The following is a 21,891-nucleotide window of genomic DNA, read 5'->3' on the forward strand; positions in this document are numbered from 1 at the left end:
TAACTCTTCAAATTGAGTTGAAGGATATGAAATAGTAACGGACAAATATACCCTTTAAGAACACATAAAATATTTTATAAAATTAAGTTAAATAAAAAAATTTTAATAATTTTTTTTTCAAAAATACTAAATTAAATAAAAGTGGTTTTCAAAAATATTAAATTAAATTTTTTTTTCAAAAATATTAAATTAAATAATTTTTTTAAATATTAAATTAAATAAAAGTATTTTTAAAAAATATTAAATTACATAAAAGTATTTTTAAAAAATATTAAATTAAATCAAAAATATTTTTAAAAAATATTAAATTAAATAAAAGTATTTTAAAAAATATTAAATTACATAAAAGTATTTTTTAAAAATATTAAATTAAATCAAAAATATTTTTTAAAAATATTAAATTAAATAAAAGTATTTTTCAAAAATATTAATTTTTTTCTCAAAATCAACAAAGGACATTTTTGGAAATACTGAAGGATAATATCCTTCAACTCAATTTTCATACTTTCATTGAGTCTTGGGATCAATTTGAAGAGTTACACGGACCTTTTGTTAATTTGGGGGCCCATCTACCCCTAAAACATAATTCTCCCTTTCTTTTTTTCTTCTCTCTCTCTATATATATATATATATAATAAAAGGTTAATTAATTTTATTATATTTTACAAATAGATTTATACTTTTTCTTGCATTATTTTAAAATAAAATTAGAGTAAAGAAAATGAAAAATATATGAACAAATTTAATTTTAGTATTTTTATTTTTAAAAACGAATTTTCATTTTGCTCAACCCAAAGCTGTTTGGAAGTGATCATTTTCAAAAGTATGGGAAACCAAAGGCAGCTAGAGATTTAGTTATAGTGTGTAGCATGTGCAAAGACTTTGAACTCAAACCACCAAGGTGTACAACCTCTCTCTCCCTTAATTGCATTCGTTCACGATCCCTTTAGATACTTCTTCCCTTTTGGGTCATGTAAAGTAGTGGCAAGACAAATCCGAATTGATTCCTTACTATATATATATACTTCTTCCCTAATATCTCGTGATCACGATCCCCTTTAGATACTTCTTCCCTTTGTGGCAAGAAAAATCCGAATTGATTTCTTACCATATATATATACATATGATATGATGTTCCATAATACGGTCAAATATATTTACTTTTAAAGTTTCTTTCTCCACATTATTTTTCTTATATAGTAGATTTAAAATATTCTTTATCTACCCATTTGCCGATGCATGTTTGTAATTGTGGGAGTCATTAGCATTAATTATTGAAGGCATGTGTCTAACCTAAAAAGAAGTTAGCATTATCGAAGGCCTAGTCTTATGGATGTGACTAAAGGAAGGAGAGGCCATCATACTCATCCTAGTGCCAATTAACTCAAAATGACTGAGGATAATTCTTTGATGGGGTAATTTTTGAACAAGATGATATTATATGATAAGAAAAAGGTCTATGTGATATTTGAATATAATTTGATATTTACTTTGCTTAAAAAAAAAACTTTAAAATATTAAAATGAGAGTCCATAAAAATTGAAGAATGATTTTTATAATTTAAAAATAAATATAGTAAATGCGTCACATCAAATTATGGCACGCCACCTAAGAATAGGATAAGGAACCTAAAGTACAAAGATCCGTCATTTTCAAATTGTGTGGCGGGTTGAGTGTGGGGAATATCATCCTAAGAGTGAGACTTTTCTCAATAGTACAGTAATTTTAAAAAGTTATGCTTAAATTATTATAGTAGAAGAAGTTATTATAAATATATGGTAGTTTTTGCCACCTAAGAGAGAGGAGAGAGAGTGAACCGATAAATTTTTTTTAAAACCAAAATTGTCTTTTCAAAAGACGATTTTAAAAAAATTTCAAAAGGTAAATCGTCTCTTCAAGAGATGAGTTCCATGGAAAAAAATATATATTTTTTTAAAAAAAAATTCCTTAAGGGAACTCGTCTCTTCAATAAACGAGTTCCACAAAAAATATATATATAAATTCCCAAAAAAAAAAAACACAATTCCTCAATGGAGCTCGTCTCTTCAAGAGATGAGTTCCATGAATATATATTTTTAAAAAAATTCTCAAATTATAAAAAAAAAAAAAAAAAAAAGGAAAATTCCTCAAGGGAACTCGTCTCTTCAAGAGACGAGTTCCCATGAAATTTTTTTTTTTTAAAAAAAAATATATTCCCAAATTAAAAAAAAAAAAAATATTCCTCAAGGGAACTCGTCTTTTTTTTTTTTTTTTTTTTTTTTTATAATTTGGGAATTTTTTTAAAATATATATATATATATATATTCATGGAACTCGTCTCTTGAAGAGACGAGTTCCCTTGAGGAATTTTCTTTTTTATTTTTTTTTTATTTCGGGAATTTTTTTCGTTCCCTTGAGGAATTGTTTTTTTTTTTTTTAATAATTTGGGAATTTTTTAATATATATATATATATATATTTTCATGGAACTCGTCTCTTGAAGAGACAAGTTCCCTTGAGGAATTTTCTTTTTTTTCTTTTTATTTTTTTAATTTGGGAATTTTTTTTCCATGGGAACTCGTCTCTTGAAGAGACAAGTTCTCTTGAGGAATTGTTTTTTTTTTATATATATAATTTGGGAATTTTTTTATATATATATTTTCATAGAACTCGTCTCTTGAAGAGAGGATTTCCCTTTTGAAATTTTTTTTAAATCATCTTTTGAAATTTTTTTTAAATCATCTTTTGAAAAAACTATTTGAAATTTGAAATGATGATTTTGGTTTTAAAAAAAAATTATCTACTCACCCTCTCTCCTCTCTCCTAAGTGGTAAAAACTACCGTATATTTGTAATAACTTCTTCTACTATAATAATTTAAGCATAACTTTTTTAAATTACCGTATGAGAAAAGTCTCCTAAGAGTGAAGCCGCGAGCTGAGAGAAGTCCCACTGGCACTAAAATTAGAGAAGGCTTCAGTTACGTCATGAACCGAAAGATTGAAGTGAAGCCATCTAGAGGAGCCTTGCAAAAAAAAATATATATGGTGGAGCCGCATTAGGGCATGGGGTGAGTACATAAGTGGATGCAAGCTTCATCCGTTGTCCATTAAGCCTCTTTGGGTTACTGAATACTGAGAGTAGCTCCAAATTGCAATGGCAAATTCACCTGTAGTGTGGTTAGCATCGGTGTGCCTTGTGTTCAATATCTTGTCCCTTCCATTCCTAGCATTGGGCTTATCTTCTTGTGGTGGCTCATGTCAAACACTTAATGACTGTGAAGGTCAGCTCATTTGCATCAATGGTAAATGTAACGACGATCCCGAGGTCGGGACTCACATATGTGGAGGAAACTCGAGTACCCCTTCCCCTCCATCCCCCAGTACCTGCCAGCCCTCGGGAACTCTTGCGTGCAAGGGCGGAAAACCCAAAAATACCTACACATGCTCTCCTCCGGTCACCTCCTCCACGCCTGCCGTTCTAACTAACAATAATTTTGAAAAAGGAGGAGACGGTGGAGGCCCATCCGCTTGCGACAACAAATACCATGACAATTCAGAGCGCATCGTAGCATTGTCAACTGGGTGGTATAATGGGGGATCCCGGTGTGGAAAGATGATCAGGATAACGGCTCAAAATGGGAGGAGCGTGTTGGCCAAAGTGGTGGATGAGTGTGACTCCATGCACGGCTGTGACAAAGAGCATGCAGGTCAGCCCCCCTGTGATAATAACATAGTTGATGGATCTAATGCTGTGTGGAATGCTTTGGGGCTGGATATCAATATTGGTGAAGTGGACGTTACTTGGTCCATGGCTTAGGTATATGGTTGGTTGGTTACTCGGTTTTTGTGTGTACGTACGTACCCTCCTCTTTGTGTTCCCCTCTCTATTTTGGTTTGTATGGCTCCGCCAAGCACTATTTTTATGTAATTTTGCAGCAATATATGCATGCACTGAAATAAAACTGGAAGGCACTAGCCCAGTGCCACCAGAACCCCATTAAGTGGTTTGATTAATGAAGAGTGATTTGCGTCACGATCTACTTGAACCATCACATTGATTATTAATGCAACGCCTAAACTACATCAACTTCCAATGAGTATTTTATATTAATTTGACATTGAGATTCACCTTATATATAGCAATACTGATCTTGGGAAAATACATATTTTAAAATTAAAAAGTTGTAAAATCGAAAGAAACTTAAAAAGTAAAAAGAAAGAAAAGAAAAGAACATAGAAGGTCTTATCTAATGGGTGGTACTAGATCACTTTGATGAGGTCGCAGTGAAGAAATTAACAAGATCCCCAGGAAAGAGATGCTGTGCAATAAGAAATATCATCCTGGAACCCAAATATAAAAAGCCCCATGGAGTTATTGACGGGTACATCAGTCATATATATACATATATAATACTTTGTCTTGATCTATACTTTTCAACAGTTTTTCTATTATTGTCTATCCTAATACAAGATAATTTAACTGATAAAAGCCTAAGTGCCTTATACCTAAACCAGATTTCATATCTATTTATCTATTAAATAATTTAAAATAAAATAAAATAATTAAAGTTAGAACACAAATTAACTCTGAGATATGGAACTTAAATGTTGATTTTGTCACTTACTAGTCCATATTCAAAGTTGGGTTGTAGAAACCCAATCTTGATTAGTTGAATTAAAAATCAATAATTAGGGAAGATAAAAAAAAACCAATCAACACACAAAATAAAATATTTTTAACATGGAAAACTTTCATGCAATATGAAGAAATAAAAAGTCAGAAGTCATAAACTTCAAATCTACATCTATTATATGAGAATACAATACACACTTTTATCTAGCAGATTGCATTTGAATCTCATCTTAGCGCTTAAAATGATGCAAATCTCCTTCACAATCCAACAAAGACAAACATGAACACTTCCTTGAAAGCTTTAAGAATAAGAAGACAAATTACATTTTCCAGCTAGAAAAACTAAGCCAAAAACCTTTTTGAGTAAGGTATATGTACGCCCACAGACTTAGTGGACCAATTCTCAAAAAATCCTCATGCAATTTAAATCCTTTAAAATTGGAAAGAGAAAACTTTAGAATTCTAGAGGATTCTATGTCGAGTGCTCAAGCACCCTCATATAGGGATGACAACGGGGTGGGTTCGGGACAGGTCGCCCCCATCCCAACCCCACCCCGTTTATTCGAAATAATTCTCATTCCCATCCCATTTAAAAAATTAAACGGGATGGGACGGGCCGAGGCGAGTATGATAAATTTTCATACTTGTCCTGTTTAACTTTTTTTTTTTTTTAATTTTTTTTAAAAAAATTACTTTTAAATTTTTAATTATATTAAAATAAATATATTTTATAAATAATTAAATTATTATATTTTTTATAACTTATTTTATTAAAAATATTTTATTATTATCTATATATTAAAAATAATAAAATAAAAATTAAATTAAATTAATTTTAAATTATAAATTAAATTAAATTTAAAAATTAATTTTATATATAATCGGAGCAGGGCTGGGTGGAGTGGGGCAATACCCGAACCAGTCCCGAGTTTTTAAAAAAATTCTCAAACTCATCACAAACCTATTTATTAAAATTAAACTCCGTCCCATTAGAGACGGGACGAGGCGGGTACCCGAATAAACCCGCCCCATTGCCATCCCTACCCTCAGAGCATTTGAGTGCTTCTCAAGCATTGAATCCAGGCTTCAAGGTTCATGTAGTTTTTAAACCCTAAAAAAAAATTCATTTTGATCAATTTTAAAAACTCGATGGATGTCATGCTACACCAACTACTAATTTGTCTTTCTAAGACATTTCTATACTTACCAAACTCAATCGATGCCATGTTATACCAAAATATGTATATATAAACCATTTTAACAAGATTTTATTGATTTTAGTTTTTAAAAATAGTTTTTTATTAACCATATTTTAGTAAAGGGAAAAAGAGAAATTCTTATTAGTAAATGTTTTCTAAAACAAATGGAACCCAAAACTCTAAATGTGCTTTAGAAATTTTTTGGAAAACCAAAACCTGTTTTCTAAAAGGTTGAAAGAAAGATAATAAACAAAATCTTGTGAGATCCTTCTATATGAATATCATAAATATAAATGAAAATGAAAATGAATAAAATTACACAATATAGCATGACTTATCTGTATATATTTGAAATATAATATTCTTTTATAAGTGTTATTACAATTTAAAGTTATATCAAGTATATATATTTTTTCATATTAGGTTAATTCATTTTATTATATTTTATAAATAGATTTAAACTTTTTCTTGCATTATTTTAAAATAAAATTAGAGTAAAGGAAATGTAAAATATATGAACAAATTTAATTTTAGTGTTTTTATTTGATTAAGAAATAAACAAGAAATAAAATTTTATACTTTTTATTTTTAAAAACGAATTTTCATTTTGCTCAACCGAAAGCCTTTTCAAAGTGATCATTGTCAAGAGTATGGGCAACCAAAGGCAGCTAGAGGTTTAGTTGTAGTGTGTAGCATGTGCAAAGACTTTGAATTCAAGCCATAAACGTGCACTACCTCTCTCTCCCTTAGTTGCATTTGTCATGTTCTCTTGTGATGATCTCCTTTAGATGCTTAGACCCTTTGGGTCACGTGAACTAGTGGCAAGAAAAATGAATTGATTTCATGATGGAGAGTGTAGGGACCCCTCCCCTTGGGAAACACGTGGCACGCGGCTCATGGTGACGCGTGGCACGTGCTGTCAGCCGGACCATCATCATCCGGATTCCCCTACAGATACGTATGGTGCGACTATCCTATCCGGAACCCCCCAAGGAAAGACAAACAACGTTTCAGCTTCTCCTATCCAAGGAAGAGCAAACGACGCTGGCAGAACGTAGACACCCGGATAGTCTCCACAAACACATCCGGATATTCAGCATGATCCATCCGGATATAAATCGTCTGGATGGTCAATTAAAGTAAAGCGAGTCTTACACGCAATCACAACAAGCAGCCATGGCCCACATCCCATCACCTGCAGAATGAGAAGACAAGAGGAAGTGACAGCAAGTCACTTCCCACGATCATTCTGCATAATCGCTTCCCACGATCTCTGACAGCCGCATCACCTACCATGGTCTCTGACAGCCATTCGTAGGATGATAGTGCTCCTACTAACACCTATTGTCATCATCACAACAGAAAATATCTCCCCACCATTAATGAGAGGAACAGTACCCCTGAAGCTGTATATATATGACTTCACACGAAGAAGAAAGGGATGATCTCCCGGTAACCTCTTGACACCTAGTAAAAGGCCAACTGCCTCATATATCTTATTCTCTTATCATGGCTAACAACATCATCGGAGGGTGCATCCGGACACCTTGTCCGGATGCCTTTTTACAGGTACAACCACTGAATCAAGAACCCCTTGTGTGTTGAGAATCGCGTGTCCATCCATCTAGCAGCAACGCGGCCCACCTGATACGCGAGGTGACAACATTGGCGCCGTCTGTGGGAACCTTTTACTTTTTATTTTGATTCAGTCACTAGCAAAGATGGCCACACCTTCCCAAAGTCGATCATCTGGTAGAGAGGAAGAAGATAATCACGAATGGCGTCAAGCCATCGAAAAAAGACAGTTGGCGAGCGAAAAACAGCTAAGAGCTCTCCTCCAGGAGACGGAGAGGTTAAGGGAAGAAAACGCTGTGTTACGCATTCAAGCCTCAACATCAAGACCTCCTCGTCGTCAGCGCTCAAAAGGTCAAGTGGCGAACTCAAGGCCAGAGCCAGAATCAATATATCCTGGGTCAACAGGAGCTGTCCCAGGAACATACAACGCAAGGCCCCATGAGCCACGCACACCCATGCCTCGAGCTCCCCGTGAGGAAAGCTCAGATTCCACTCATTTCTCAGCAAAAAGACAACGTGATAGAAAATCACAGTTGTCAAGTTCTATGCGCGCAAGACTAGACCCACAGGAGCCTGGGAGATCAAGGCCACCAGTAGCCACAACTCGGGCGCCACGCCCCGATCCTATGATTGCTCCCATGGTGCAGAACGTACCTCCGCATCGTGACCCCATGGTCACCCCAGCGATGCGGAACGTTCACTCACACCTAGCGGAACGATCACTCACACCTAGCGGAACGACCAGCTGGGAGAAACCTCCCAAACGAGCCACCCATTGGCTCCATCAGCAAAAGGCTGGATGACATGCTCTCCACGCCCTTTTGCTCTCATATCACCCATTACGAGCCCCCAAGAGGATTTCTCGTACCAAAGTTTTCCACATACGATGGGACCAACGATCCCTTCGATCACATCATGCACTATCGACAGCTTATGACGCTCGATATTGGCAACGATGCATTATTATGCAAAGTATTCCTTGCCAGCCTTCAAGGGCAGGCCCTTTCATGGTTTCATCGCCTACCTCCTAACTCTGTTGACAATTTTAGGGACCTCTCTGAAGCATTCGTGGGACAGTACTTATGCTCTGCTCGACACAAGCAGAATATCAGCACCCTCCAGAACATAAAAATGAAAGACAACGAATCCTTGAGGGAATTTGTGAAACGATTTGGCCAAGCCGTACTCCAAATAGAGGTTTGCAGCATGGACGCTGTCCTACAGATCTTCAAAAGAAGCATCTGTCCAGGCACCCCATTTTTCGAATCGCTGGCAAAAAAACCTCCTACAACGATGGACGATTTGTTCAGACGCGCTAACAAATATTCAATGCTCGAAGATGACGTACGTGCAGCCACTCAGCAAGTTTTGGTTGCCGGACGGGCTTCTAGAGATAACGTGGACAGACATGCCAAACCTCCGGACCGGCCAAAACCAATTGACCGGAGGCAGGACGGGCCGAGTCGTCCGGATAGGCCGTCCATCACACCCCTATCCATATCATACGAAAAACTTCTCCCAATGATCCAAGGGTTGTCCGACTTCAGGTGGCCTAGACCCCTCGAAACGGACCCATCTATAAGAGACCGCAGCAAGAAATGCGCCTTCCACAAAGACCATGGTCATACAACAAAGACATGTCGGTCCCTCCAGTATCTAGTTGAGAGGCTCATCAAAGCAAGACATTTAAAACAGTACCTCCCCTCAGATACTGGAGGAAGGGACGCATCACAGCATCATAACTCTGGGGCCCCGAGGGCCCCAGTCGCCCCCAAGGCTGTCATAAACTATATCAACGGGGGCCCATCTGACGAGGAATACGATTCCAGGCGGAAAAGACAGAAATTGCTGCGAGCCGCGTCAATACGCGAACGCATTAATTCCATCCGGCCGGGTCTTACTGGGGAGGGCCCTCGCCCCATTGATGGGACAATCATTTTCCCACCAGTAGATCCCACCCGAACGCTACAGCCACATCGCGACGCCCTCATCCTCTCTCTAGAAATAGGAGATTTTGATGTAAGACGTATCTTGGTTGATCCAGGCAGTTCAGCCGATCTAGTACAAGCATCAGTCATTGGCCATATGGGACATAGTCCCGCGGGTCTCGAAAACCCCGGACGAATCTTATCCGGATTCAACGGATCATCAACAACATCCTTAGGAGACATTATACTGCCGATTCGAGCTGGACCAGTCACTCTCAACGTGCAATTCTCGGTGGTACAAGAGTTGTCACCCTTCAATGTCATCTTGGGACGCACATGGCTTCACTACATGAAAGCCATCCCTTCCACATATCATCAAATGGTGAGTTTCCTCACCAACGAAGGGCAAACTGACTTGTATGGCAGCCAGTTAGCCGCTCGCCAGTGCTACCAAATAGCACGTGAAGCAGTCGCTAACCAGGAGGATGCATCTCCCCCTGAACCTAGCATTGCGCACGACCAATAGCAATTATTGGGTCCGGTGGACAAGGATCCCCCGGTAGCAGATCCCTTACAAACAATCCAAATCTCAGAAGAGAATGATCACCTCACAAACGTCAGTTCCCTCATGACACAAGAAGAAACCCAGAGCATACAAAATATCCTTCGAAGCAACCATGACATCTTCGCATGGACACATTCGGATATGAAGGGAATTCATCCCTCTATCGCCTCTCACAAGCTTAACGTCCTTCCAGCAGCCAGACCCATTCGACAGAAGATTAGACGCTTTCACCCGGATAGACAAAGAGTTATCCAAGATGAAATTAACAAATTGTTGGAAGCAGGATTCATCAGAGAGGTATCTTATCCGGATTGGTTGGCAAATGTAGTAGTGGTACCAAAGAAAGAGGGCAAATGGCGAGTCTGTGTTGATTACACCAATCTCAATAATGCATGCCCAAAAGACAGTTTTCCCTTACCACGGATAGATCAAATTGTGGATTCCACTTCCGGGCAAGGGATGCTCTCTTTCTTGGATGCCTTCTCCGGATATCACCAAATTCCCATGTCTCCGGATGACGAAGAAAAAACAGCATTCATAACGCCACACGGCCTCTATTGCTACAAAGTCATGCCATTCGGACTCAAAAACGCTGGCGCCACGTATCAAAGATTGATGACTAAAATCTTCAAACCTCTGATAGGCCGCTCGGTCGAGGTATACATTGACGATATCGTGGTTAAAAGCAAAACTCGAGAGCAGCATATCCTCCATCTACAAGAAGTATTTTACCTCTTGCGAAAGTACGACATGAAGCTAAATCCTTCCAAATGTGCCTTTGGCGTGAGTGCTGGCAAGTTTCTGGGATTTATGGTCAGCCAAAGAGGCATAGAAGTCAGCCCGGATCAAGTCAAAGCAGTCATGGAGACACCTCCCCCCAGGAACAAAAAGGAGTTACAACGCCTCACAGGCAAGCTCGTTGCGTTAGGACGTTTTATAGCCCGCTTCACTGATGAGTTGCGACCCTTCTTCTTAGCGATACGAAAAGCTGGAACCCAGGGATGGACGGACAATTGCCAAAACGCGTTGGAAAGAATTAAACATTGTCTTATGCATCCACCCATCTTGAGCAGCCCCATCCCAAAGGAAAAGCTATATATGTATTTAGCTGTCTCAGAATGGGCAATCAGCACCGCTCTATTCCGCTGCCCTTCACCAAAGGAGCAGAAACCTGTCTACTATGTCAGCAGGGCATTGGCAGATGTAGAAACCAGGTATTCAAAAATGGAGCTAACAGCCTTAGCTCTTCGAAGTGCTGCCCAAAAGCTCCGCCCCTATTTTCAAGCCCACCCAGTGATTGTACTGACCGATCAACCCCTTCGCAGCATTCTACACAAACCAGATTTAACTGGGCGAATGCTACAATGGGCCATCGAATTGAGCGAATTTGGAATCGAATTCCAACCCAGATTATCCAAAAAAGGCCAAGTAATGGCCGACTTTGTGCTCGAATATTCACGAAGACCCAACCAGCACCACGAATCAAGTGAACAGGAGTGGTGGACACTACGAGTTGACGGAGCCTCGCGCTCATCAGGCTCTGGAGTTGGGCTCGTATTACAGTCCCCAACTAGGGAACATCTGGAGCAAACCATCCGGTTGGGATTCTCCGCGTCTAACAATGAGGCAGAATACGAGGCCATCCTGTCCGGATTGGACCTCGCCCTTGCTCTATCTGTCTCCAAACTCCGGATCTACAGCGACTCGCAACTAGTGGTAAGGCACATCCAGAAAGAATATGAGGCTAAGGACTCACGCATGGCGCGATACTTGGCCAAAGTAAGAAGCACCTTACAGCAATTCACCGAGTGGACAATCGAAAAAATTAAGCGAGCTGACAATAGGCACGCTGACGCTTTGGCCGGCATAGCTGCCTCTCTACCTATCAAAGAAGCCATTCTATTGCCCATATATGTGCAAGCCAATCCCTCTGTCGCAGAAAATTCCACTTGCAACACCATTGAGGCAACCCAAACGGATAATCAAGAATGGACGCAGGATATTGCAGAATATATCCGGACAGGCACTTTACCCAAAGATCTTAAACAAGCACACAAAATCCGGGTGCAGGCTGCCCGCTTCACCCTGATCGGGGGACACCTGTACAAGCGATCTTTCACAGGGCCTTATCTTCGCTGTCTTGGGCATACAGAGGCCCAGTATGTGCTAGCTGAATTACATGAAGGAATATGCGGAAATCATACGGGAGGACGATCCCTAGCACATAGAGCTCATTCACAAGGATACTATTGGCCAACAATGAAGAAAGACGCGGCAGCATATGTCCAAAAGTGTGATAAATGTCAAAGATACGCCCCCATTCCACATGTGCCATCAGCAGCATTGAAATCGGTCTCAAGCCCATGGCCTTTCGCGCAGTGGGGCATGGACATAGTGGGACCCCTCCCAGCAGCACCTGCCCAAAAGAAATTCCTTCTTGTCGCCACTGATTACTTCAGTAAATGGGTAGAAGCTGAAGCATATGCAAGCATCAAAGATAAAGATGTCACCAAATTCGTATGGAAGAACATTGTTTGCCGCTTTGGAATTCCCCAAATCATCATAGCTGACAATGGTCCACAATTTGACAGCATTGCATTCAGGAATTTCTGTTCGGAATTGAATATCCGGAATTCATACTCCACGCCACGTTATCCTCAAAGCAATGGCCAGACGGAAGCCACAAACAAAACTTTAATCAATGCCTTAAAGAAAAGGCTGGAGCAAGCCAAAGGAAAGTGGGTGGAGGAGCTACCCGGCGTCCTATGGGCCTATCGAACTACACCCGGACGACCAACAGGAAATACCCCTTTTGCCCTCACATATGGAATAGATGCGGTCATTCCCACTGAAATAGGTCTCCCTACTATCCGGACTGATGCAGCAAAGCAAAAAGACGCCAACACGGAACTAGGAAGAAATTTGGACTGGGCAGACGAAGTCAGAGAAAGCGCATCCATCCGGATGGCAGATTATCAACAAAGAGCATCAGCGCATTACAATCGAAAAGTCAGGCCCAGAAACTTCAAAAATGGTACGCTAGTACTTAGAAAAGTTTTTGAAAATACTGCTGAAGTAGGCGCAGGAAAATTCCAAGCCAATTGGGAAGGACCCTACATAGTGTCTAAGGCAAATGAAAATGGAGCCTATCATTTACAAAAGCTAGATGGCACTCCGTTACTCAGACCATGGAATGTGTTCAATTTAAAGCAGTATTATCAGTAGAAAGTGTACACGAGTGCAAATGAGAAAGAAGTAAGTTTTATTGATATGAGTAAATGTAATTACAAAGAGACATCCGGACCACAAAAATATACAGAAGGAAAAATTACAGCAGAAAAATTGCAAAAAGAGATAAACTATCAGGGAGCAAGTTTCTCATGGAGCTTCTTTTCTTCACTTGGAGGAATTGAAGGAGTATCTCGCTTTATACCGTTCTTCTTCATGCAGCAGCGATACCCAAAGATAAATGTATCATCCACTTGTTTCTGGTAATCCGCTGCAAGTTCCTCTCTTTCCACAGCAAACTCCCGTTCAAGTTCCTCTTTTTGCACATCCAGACGCAGCTGCAAGTCTTCCTTCTGTTTCTTTTCATTCAAAACTTCTGTCCGGAGTCGACTCAATTCATCCCTTAGCCGGGCTGCCTCACCCTCCGCCTCATGAAGGCGGCCCGCAGTTGATTCTTCTCGACCCTTTGCCTCAGCCAACTCCACCCGGAGGGCTTCATTTTCCTCTCGCAGGTTGGATAGACTGGCCTCAGCCTCCTCCGTTCTCAGACGCAGTTGATTTTCAATCTCTTGGTGCCGAGAGGAGAAGGTCCTCATATAGTCTGCAGTCTGCAGCAGCTGAGTAAAAAGATCGTGTTGTTGAGACATGCTGCGGAGGCCCCTCACCAGCTGACACACAAACAAGAAAAGCAAAGACATAAATCACACTACAATAAACACATCAGTGCAACAAAAAATCAAAAAGCAAAAACACAAGACAACGATATACCGTTTCTATCATATCAAACATCTGAGCAGAGGGCTTGATGGCTTTCCAGTCAGGAGTAATCTGCTTTAACTTAACTTCCAACTCCGCGTAGCTGAAAGGGCTAGCAGGAGCGGCATCGTCAGCAGATTCCTCCTCAGGTGAGGAAGTAGAGGGTAACTCTTGTCCCGGAATCGGAGCCCCCATATTTTCGTCCGGACACATAGGTCCGGATGCATCCTCAGCCGGAATTATTGCCGGGGCGGCTGAGGTCTCAGTAGCCATCTCCACCTCGCCTCCATCCGGATGAGCGTCATGGGCAGAAGCGCAGCTAATTTCAATCTCTTGCTGCCGCTCAAAGAGTCCGGACTGTAGATCGCGCGTCAAACGCGGCTTCTTGAGGGGAGGCCCTTTCACCAGGACTATAGCCAGGCGATCCGGGTCGTCGGAAGGCTGACTTTGGCTTTCTGCTCCCGCTTCCTCCAACGGGGCCGTTTCAGCTGCATCAGCATCCGGATTAAGGTTGCCCGGACGGTTGATAGATGCAGCTTCCTCAGCCACGTTAGCCAGACGCGCAGCCGCGACCAAGGAAGGACCTGAGTGATTCAACCCCGACATGCGTCCGGGGCCGCTTGAGATAGAGTGCGGAGCAGCATTTACTGGCTCCTCTATCATTACTTCCCCCTCATAGGTAGTTTGGGGAGGAGGAAACTGCTTGGGAGGAGTGGGTTCCTTCATGTCCTTCCCATGCTTCTTCACCAGCTTCCCCCTTTTTCCTGAAGTTTTCTTTGGAGGAGAGTCCGGACCCCGCTTCTGTCCGGGAGCCTTCCGGATAGTGCCTTCAGTTTTTTTCTGATCTCTATCCTCCAGGAGCTTTCGCCGCCTTTCAGCGTCAGCCTCTTTGGCTTCCTGACAGAGGGGGAGCTCCTTCACAGTATAATGCTCCCCAGGCACTATCTCATCCTTTGCCAATTTCCTAGGAAGAATATTGATAACATATTCCTGGGGCTCCCGGACGACCTCCGTCAAATTCCGCGCGGAAAGCAATGTTTTGTAGGCCCTCTCCTTGGGGTCTATTTCAAATAATTTGCAGACGCAGGCAAAGGACGCCTTTTCCACCCAATCCACAAGGTGGCCCCTCAATTCCAAACCTGCATTGTCAGCAACAAAGGGTGAGAATTCTGTCCGGAAAAATCAGAAAAAATCAGCAAAGCAAAATCCGAATAAAAAATCGCAAAACAAGATTACCCGGGATTTGTAAGGTATAATTCGGAGAAAAAGGCCTCGACGGATGCTGCGATAGCCCCGCCCATCCACCCCAGACTGCCACCAGCCCCTTCGCCCCTCCCTTTGTCGAATCTGGCAGTTCTGTCACCATTTGAAGGGAGGGCAGGTGAGCGGACACACTGAAGATATCATTCTTTGCTTTCTTCAGGGAATAGACAAAGAACAATTCCAGTAGCGTAAGGTCGAGGCTGTACAGCATGTTGATAATGCTGCATCCCATCAGCACCCGGACAAGGTTGGGATGAATGAAGATGGGTGGAATCTGAGAGAAGTGGAGGAATTCCTTGAACAAGGCTGGCAGAGGGAACCGGAGCCCCGCGTTGAATTGTTCCTTTGTGAAGAGGATAGCGTTTTTTCCACCTTTCTCAGTAGGAATAGCCGCCTCCTCGTTCACCAGGTCTATCAATACGTCATGGGGGATGCGGAATCGCTCCCGGAACTCCTTCGCATTTAGTTTATCTATCGCCTTTTCGCCAGCCTCGCTGACCCGGACAGACGAAACAGTCTTTTTTGGAGTCATTTCTTACCACAAAGCCAAAGCAAAATCTACACGCAAAAACAATGCAAACGGTCCAGACCAAGCAATCAGAAAATACACAAACTCAAAGCAGTCAGAAAAACCCCTCAAAAACCCCTCCAAACAAACAACAAAGTACCAACATTAAACAAACAATTGCAAGCGACTTGTTCAAAACAAAGCCAGGAACCAAGTTTAAAGAACCGGCAAACGCAACCAAAGGAATGACAATAGCAAAGAGGTACGTACCAAATAGAGCTCTGGAGAAGAAAAACGGTTACTCTCTCGGTATAAAATCACCGGCAACAAACAAACGAGGTCGTTCGAAGTTTTTCTCAGAAAAGCAAAGGACGCAGAAAAAGTAAGAAGAAGGAAGGCTCTCAAGAGAATGCAGTAGAAAAAATACAAAAAGAGGTACAGTGCCCTATTTATAGCAGGACAGCCCCTCGGAAAGCCAAACCAACAGCCGTGTTATCATTGAAACGACATATTGCCTGGGGATACACAGGGTCGGCGGCTCGCCATAAATGCCTTTTTTGGCTTTCGCACCCCCACTCGCCACGTGGCTAAGTTAGACGAATGGACTTTTTCAATTTTCAAAAACCCAGTTATTTTTAACCCGCCCATTTTTTGGCAAAATAAGCAAGTTAAAAAGGGGGGCAATGTAGGGACCCCTCCCCTTGGGAAACACGTGGCACGCGGCTCATGGTGACGCGTGGCACGTGCTGTCAGCCGGACCATCATCATCCGGATTCCCCTACAGATACGTATGGTGCGACTATCCTATCCGGAACCCCCCAAGGAAAGACAAACAACGTTTCAGCTTCTCCTATCCAAGGAAGAGCAAACGACGCTGGCAGAACGTAGACACCCGGATAGTCTCCACAAACACATCCGGATATTCAGCATGATCCATCCGGATATAAATCGTCTGGATGGTCAATTAAAGTAAAGCGAGTCTTACACGCAATCACAACAAACAGCCATGGCCCACATCCCATCACCTGCAGAATGAGAAGACAAGAGGAAGTGACAGCAAGTCACTTCCCACGATCATTCTGCATAATCGCTTCCCACGATCTCTGACAGCCGCATCACCTACCATGGTCTCTGACAGCCATTCGTAGGATGATAGTGCTCCTACTAACACCTATTGTCATCATCACAACAGAAAATATCTCCCCACCATTAATGAGAGGAACAGTACCCCTGAAGCTGTATATATATGACTTCACACGAAGAAGAAAGGGATGATCTCCCGGTAACCTCTTGACACCTAGTAAAAGGCCAACTGCCTCATATATCTTATTCTCTTACCATGGCTAACAACATCATCGGAGGGTGCATCCGGACACCCTGTCCGGATGCCTTTTTGCAGGTACAACCACTGAATCAAGAACCCCTTGTGTGTTGAGAATCGCGTGTCCATCCATCTAGCAGCAACGCGGCCCACCTGATACGCGAGGTGACAACAGAGAGGTCATCATGCTCATCCTAGTGCCAATTAACTCAAAACAACTAAGGATAATTCTATGATGGGGTAATTATCGAACAAGGTGATATTACATGATAAGAAAAAGGTTTATTTGATATCTCAATATAATTTGATATTTAGGTTGCTTAAAAAGATTAAAATGAGATTGAAGAATGATCCGTCATTTTCGAATTGTGTGGCGGGTCGAGTGTGGGGAACATCATCCTAAGAGTAAAGCCACGCCAGAGAGAAGTCCCACTGGCACTGAAATCAAGGCAACTAGAAGAAAAGGCTTCAGTTACGTCGTCAACCGAAAGAGTTGAAGTGAAGCCATCCAGATGAGGCATTAACTGCAAAGAAAAAACAAAACATGTGGCTGCTTAATTTCTTGATATGGTGGAGCCGCATGAGGGCATGAGTTGAGTATATAAGTGGATGCAAGCTTCATTCCTTGACCATTAAGCCTCTTTGGGTTACTGAATACTGAGAGTAGAACCAAATTGCAATGGCAAATTCACCTGTAGTGTGGTTAGCATCCGTGTGGCTTGTGTCCAATATATTGTCCCTTCCATTCCTGGAATTGGGTATATCTTCTTGTGGTGGCTCATGTCAAACACTTAATGACTGTGAAGGTCAGCTCATGCATCGATGGTAAATGTAACGACGATCCCGAGGTCGGGACTCACATAAATGGAGGAAGTTCAATTACCCCTCCACCTCCACCTCCCGGTACCTGCCAGCCCTCCGGAACTCTTGCGTGCAATGGTGGAAAACCCAAAAATACCTACACATGCTCTCCTCCGGTCACCTCCTCCACGCCTGCCGTTCTAACTAACAATAATTTTGAAAAAGGAGGGGACGGTGGAGGCCCATCCACTTGCGACAACAAATACCATGACAATTCAGAGCGCATCGTAGCATTGTCAACTGGGTGGTATAATGGGGGATCCCAGTGTGGAAAGATGATTAGGATAACGACTCAAAATGGGAGGAGCGTGTCACAGTGGTGGATGAGTGTGACTCCAAATCTTTATGATTAATGTTTTCCGTGATGCCCCAATTACTAATACATGCAGTTACTTCGTCAACGCAACATATATCATGTGAACATTACTATACTATCTGCCTACAAGATACTGTTGGCAGTACGTACGTACCAACCAATTAGTATCTCTAGGATTCTCATAGTATTAATTATCTATTCCAATCTACTCATTTTCATCGAAATAACTATAATTAAAATATCTGCAAACATTTTAGGAAAATAGATATGCATACCTATGGGTCTTTTGGACTTAAAACTTACCACAGTACAGATATATCAAAGCTTTGTCAAGTGTTGTGGTAGTAGAACATATAACTGTAAACCAAAGACTTTATACGACTACTCGGATACATTTGTACATGTCTATGAATTCACACACTTATTGCCCTATGGATATCCCAACTATCATGAGAATTAATTGTAGAGTACGTAGGTCTCAATCTCTTAGGATGGCCCCAGTTCCACACTCATTCAGGTAATTATCAAAAATTTTCCTGCCAACCATCCTAACTTTATAGCTTATAGACTAATTAAGACTTTCCACTCCGGCTCTATAGCACTACATGAAAGTCGTAATGTAAAGACATCCCAGATGAAGTGTGGCACAAATAATGAGGAGGAAGAAAAATCGTAATGAACAGAAAGCCCAATAACTAGCAGGGAAAGCCAATGACTCCCAAGCACCACGTGTATTATGCGCACAAGCGGAAATAATTTGGAGAAAATTTAGATTTGCACGTGTATCATGTGTTGAAAGTCAAAATTATGTTTGGGTAAAGGACCAATATGACCCAAAATCTAGATTTGCACCCTTGACACTTTTAAAATAGAACCCTACATTTCAAACCTATTATATATATACCATTTGGAAATAAAATACCTAAATAAAAGGGATCCGATGATCAAATGGCCCCTTTGTAAATCAATGAGAGATGAAGATGCTCAAAAATCTTCATAAATAATTGAAATTTTTTGTTCCATCATTTCTAGATACAAAAATGGGTTTATGGATTTAAAGAGTGTTTTTCAAGGGGAAAGCCCCTTGACCTTATTGCCTATGGCCTCTTTTATAAGCATTCTTCCCATGCAGATGTATTGTAAATCTTGTGAAGGAGCAGACTTTTTCTATAAGCTTTAACTTTTGGGTGAATGAGGATAAGAGCAGTTGAATTTGTCTTTTCAAGCACAAGTTGGTCAATCATGTCAACTTGTAAGAAGATCTTCCCTTTTTATGATCTTTATTTTGGGGTAAGGTAAATTTGTATCTTTTCAAATAAGTGTTGTATGACTGCAAATGAGACTTTTTAAAAACTATAAGTTTTAGAGTAAACTTGTGTTGTTCATTTGGAATTAGGTTCTTTAATCAAATTGGGTGAATGGTGCTACCTCTTTACTCGAGATGGCCTCAGGGTTGGGTGGCTGAAGATTAGTATTTCAAGATGGCTTGTTTATTGTTCACTTCAAGAGACAAGAAAGAACTCATTCCTACAAGGTTGCTTCGCCCTACCAAAGAATTGTTGCTTCTTCAATAAATATTCCTTCTCTGCGGGAAGGCTCCACTTTTATAGTTCTTAATTCATGCATCATTATTACAAAAGTTGCAGCCGAGGGATTGTGTACATAAACTATGGTCTATGAAGACAGCCATATCAATGCCTTGATAGTGTGAAATTTAGCTTTCTTTCGAGTAATTTATTTCCCCCCCTTTTATAGGTAGAGGGTGGAGCAAGATAGGCGGATGATCAAAAATCGACTAGTGCAAATTGAATTGAAAGGAGTCCAATTGGGGTTGGCCCAGCAATTTGATTGTGTGGAACTCTACCAAGAAATAGCACATGATATAACGTCACAAAAGAGGAGAACGATTAGTTCTGGATTGAGTTATCATAATTTCGTGCAGAGCCAAGTTTCATCCACCCATCACGCATGCCCGGAAAAAAAACAAAAAATCTGAGGAGCTACACTAAATGCCTCCTCAATAGAGCAGGTTGACCCGTAGCCAATGCCCACAAGTTAATGGCCAAGTTGAAGAAATTAAAGGTGCCCCGCTATGTGGACCAATTGCATTTAGCACTCATTACTTCCTGAGCCAGACAACAGCTTGGAGTGGATTCAGTATCAATATAAGCAGCCTCTTCCTTAGGCCTCATCCAAAACATTCCAAACCGCTGGGCCAATTTACCTTATTGAAGGTGGCTCCAATGGCAAATTTAGCACTGTTGCTAGCATCTCTGTGTCTTCTCTCCAACATTTTCTCCCTCCCATTCCTTGCATTTGCTATATCCTCCTGTGGTGGCCCATGTCAAACCCTTAACGACTGTGAGGGTCAGCTCATATGCGTCAGTGGTAAATGTAATGATGATCCAGACGTCGGGACTCACATTTGTCAAACCCCATCACCATCCCCTCCAAGCGGCTCTAACTGTCAAGCCTCCGGCACTCTTACGTGCGGGGGAATATCCTATCCCACCTACAGATGCTCCCCTCGGGTTACATCCTCCACACCTGCCAAACTCACAAACAATGACTTTAGCGAAGGCGGGGACGGTGGAGGCGCGTCGGAGTGTGATGAGCAGTACCATAGCAACTCGGAGCGTATTGTCGCCCTGTCAACCGGGTGGTACAATGGCGGATCGCGATGTGGAAAGATGATCAGGATTACGGCACAAAATGGGAGGAGTGTGGTGGCCAAGGTGGTGGATGAGTGTGACTCCATGAGGGGGTGTGACCAAGAGCATGCATACCAGCCTCCTTGTAAGAATAACATAGTTGATGGATCTGATGCTGTGTGGAGTGCTCTGGGGCTGGATAAGGACATAGGTGTAGTGGATGTTACCTGGACCATGGCTTAGGTACGTTAGCTTTAGTGCTTGTAGCCACCTAATAAACGGCGTTACGTACCGAGCTTCAATGCCTAATTACTGGCTGTGTTGTATCGACACATTAATATGAAGTAAATAAATGGTCAAGATTTTAAAAAGTATTTTTAGTATTTTTAAAACTTAAATAATAAAAAAAATTAATAAAAATATTAAAAGTCATTTAAACGGACTCTAATTTTATGTTGTGAGATCACTTCCTTGACTAGCTTTATTAAATTAGTAGGCAACTTGACCTACCTAGCTAACTTATATTCGACATCATCGTTGTTAGCCTCTTTAATGACACAATTAATTAGACTAGAAAATCAAAATTGATAATAATTCACTGAAAAACCATTAAGGAAATTGGAGTCGATTTTTAGAAAATTATCCTTGTGATATACCTTTATGAATGACTCTCATAAGATACTCCCTCTAATAGGAATCAACAAATGTTTTTAGAAAGATTAGTAATTCAACAAAAATGACCTATATGGTAACAATGGAAAAGTCCCACCACGTTCCTATAGTTGGTTTGGCAATATCATCCTTTTAATTACTACAGCCCCATTTGGATTGTAGCTACCTCAATTCAATTCCATTCACGGTTGCTTTTGAATTGAATAAGAAGATCAAAATTCTTTACTTATCTCACTTGATTGCTCTAAAGTTTGGATTAAGATTTTTTAGTAAAGTTAATTTAAAATTTATTCTAAATTATAAAATTTTAATATATTTACCTTCATTAATTTTAACTAATACTTTTCTCATTAATTTTAACTCATATTTATTTTCATTAATTTTAAATAATAAATTTATTTGTAAAACATCTAGATTTAAAGTACAAATGAATAAC

General features: G+C 40.8%; 2 protein-coding genes and 1 pseudogene across 2 annotated transcripts; all 3 read left to right on the top strand.

The window, feature by feature from the left end:
- Nucleotides 1-3,121: 3,121 nt before the first annotated feature.
- GRIP22 (ripening-related protein-like) lies at nt 3,122-3,991 on the top strand. Its single transcript, NM_001281123.1, is given in 1 exon segment — nt 3,122-3,991. A coding segment is annotated over 1 exon segment (663 nt). The 5' UTR covers nt 3,122-3,133; the 3' UTR covers nt 3,797-3,991.
- A 13,597-nt stretch (nt 3,992-17,588) lies between these two features.
- Nucleotides 17,589-18,217, top strand: LOC100245047 (ripening-related protein grip22-like; annotated as a pseudogene).
- Nucleotides 18,218-19,896: 1,679 nt separating this feature from the next.
- LOC100263849 (kiwellin-like) lies at nt 19,897-21,135 on the top strand. Its single transcript, XM_002285260.5, has one exon. It carries the CDS (start codon nt 20,376-20,378, stop codon nt 21,024-21,026), a length of 651 nt encoding a protein of 216 aa, XP_002285296.1. The 5' UTR covers nt 19,897-20,375; the 3' UTR covers nt 21,027-21,135.
- Nucleotides 21,136-21,891: the final 756 nt, after the last annotated feature.

Source organism: Vitis vinifera, chromosome 6 (genome assembly GCF_030704535.1).
Source record: "Vitis vinifera cultivar Pinot Noir 40024 chromosome 6, ASM3070453v1".
In the NCBI taxonomy this organism is placed as follows: Eukaryota; Viridiplantae; Streptophyta; class Magnoliopsida; order Vitales; family Vitaceae; genus Vitis; species Vitis vinifera.

Excerpts from the sequence above, each read along its gene's own strand:
- LOC100263849 (XM_002285260.5), top strand. The coding sequence starts at position 20,376 with ATGGCAAATTTAGCACTGTTGCTAGCATCTCTGTGTCTTCTCTCCAAC.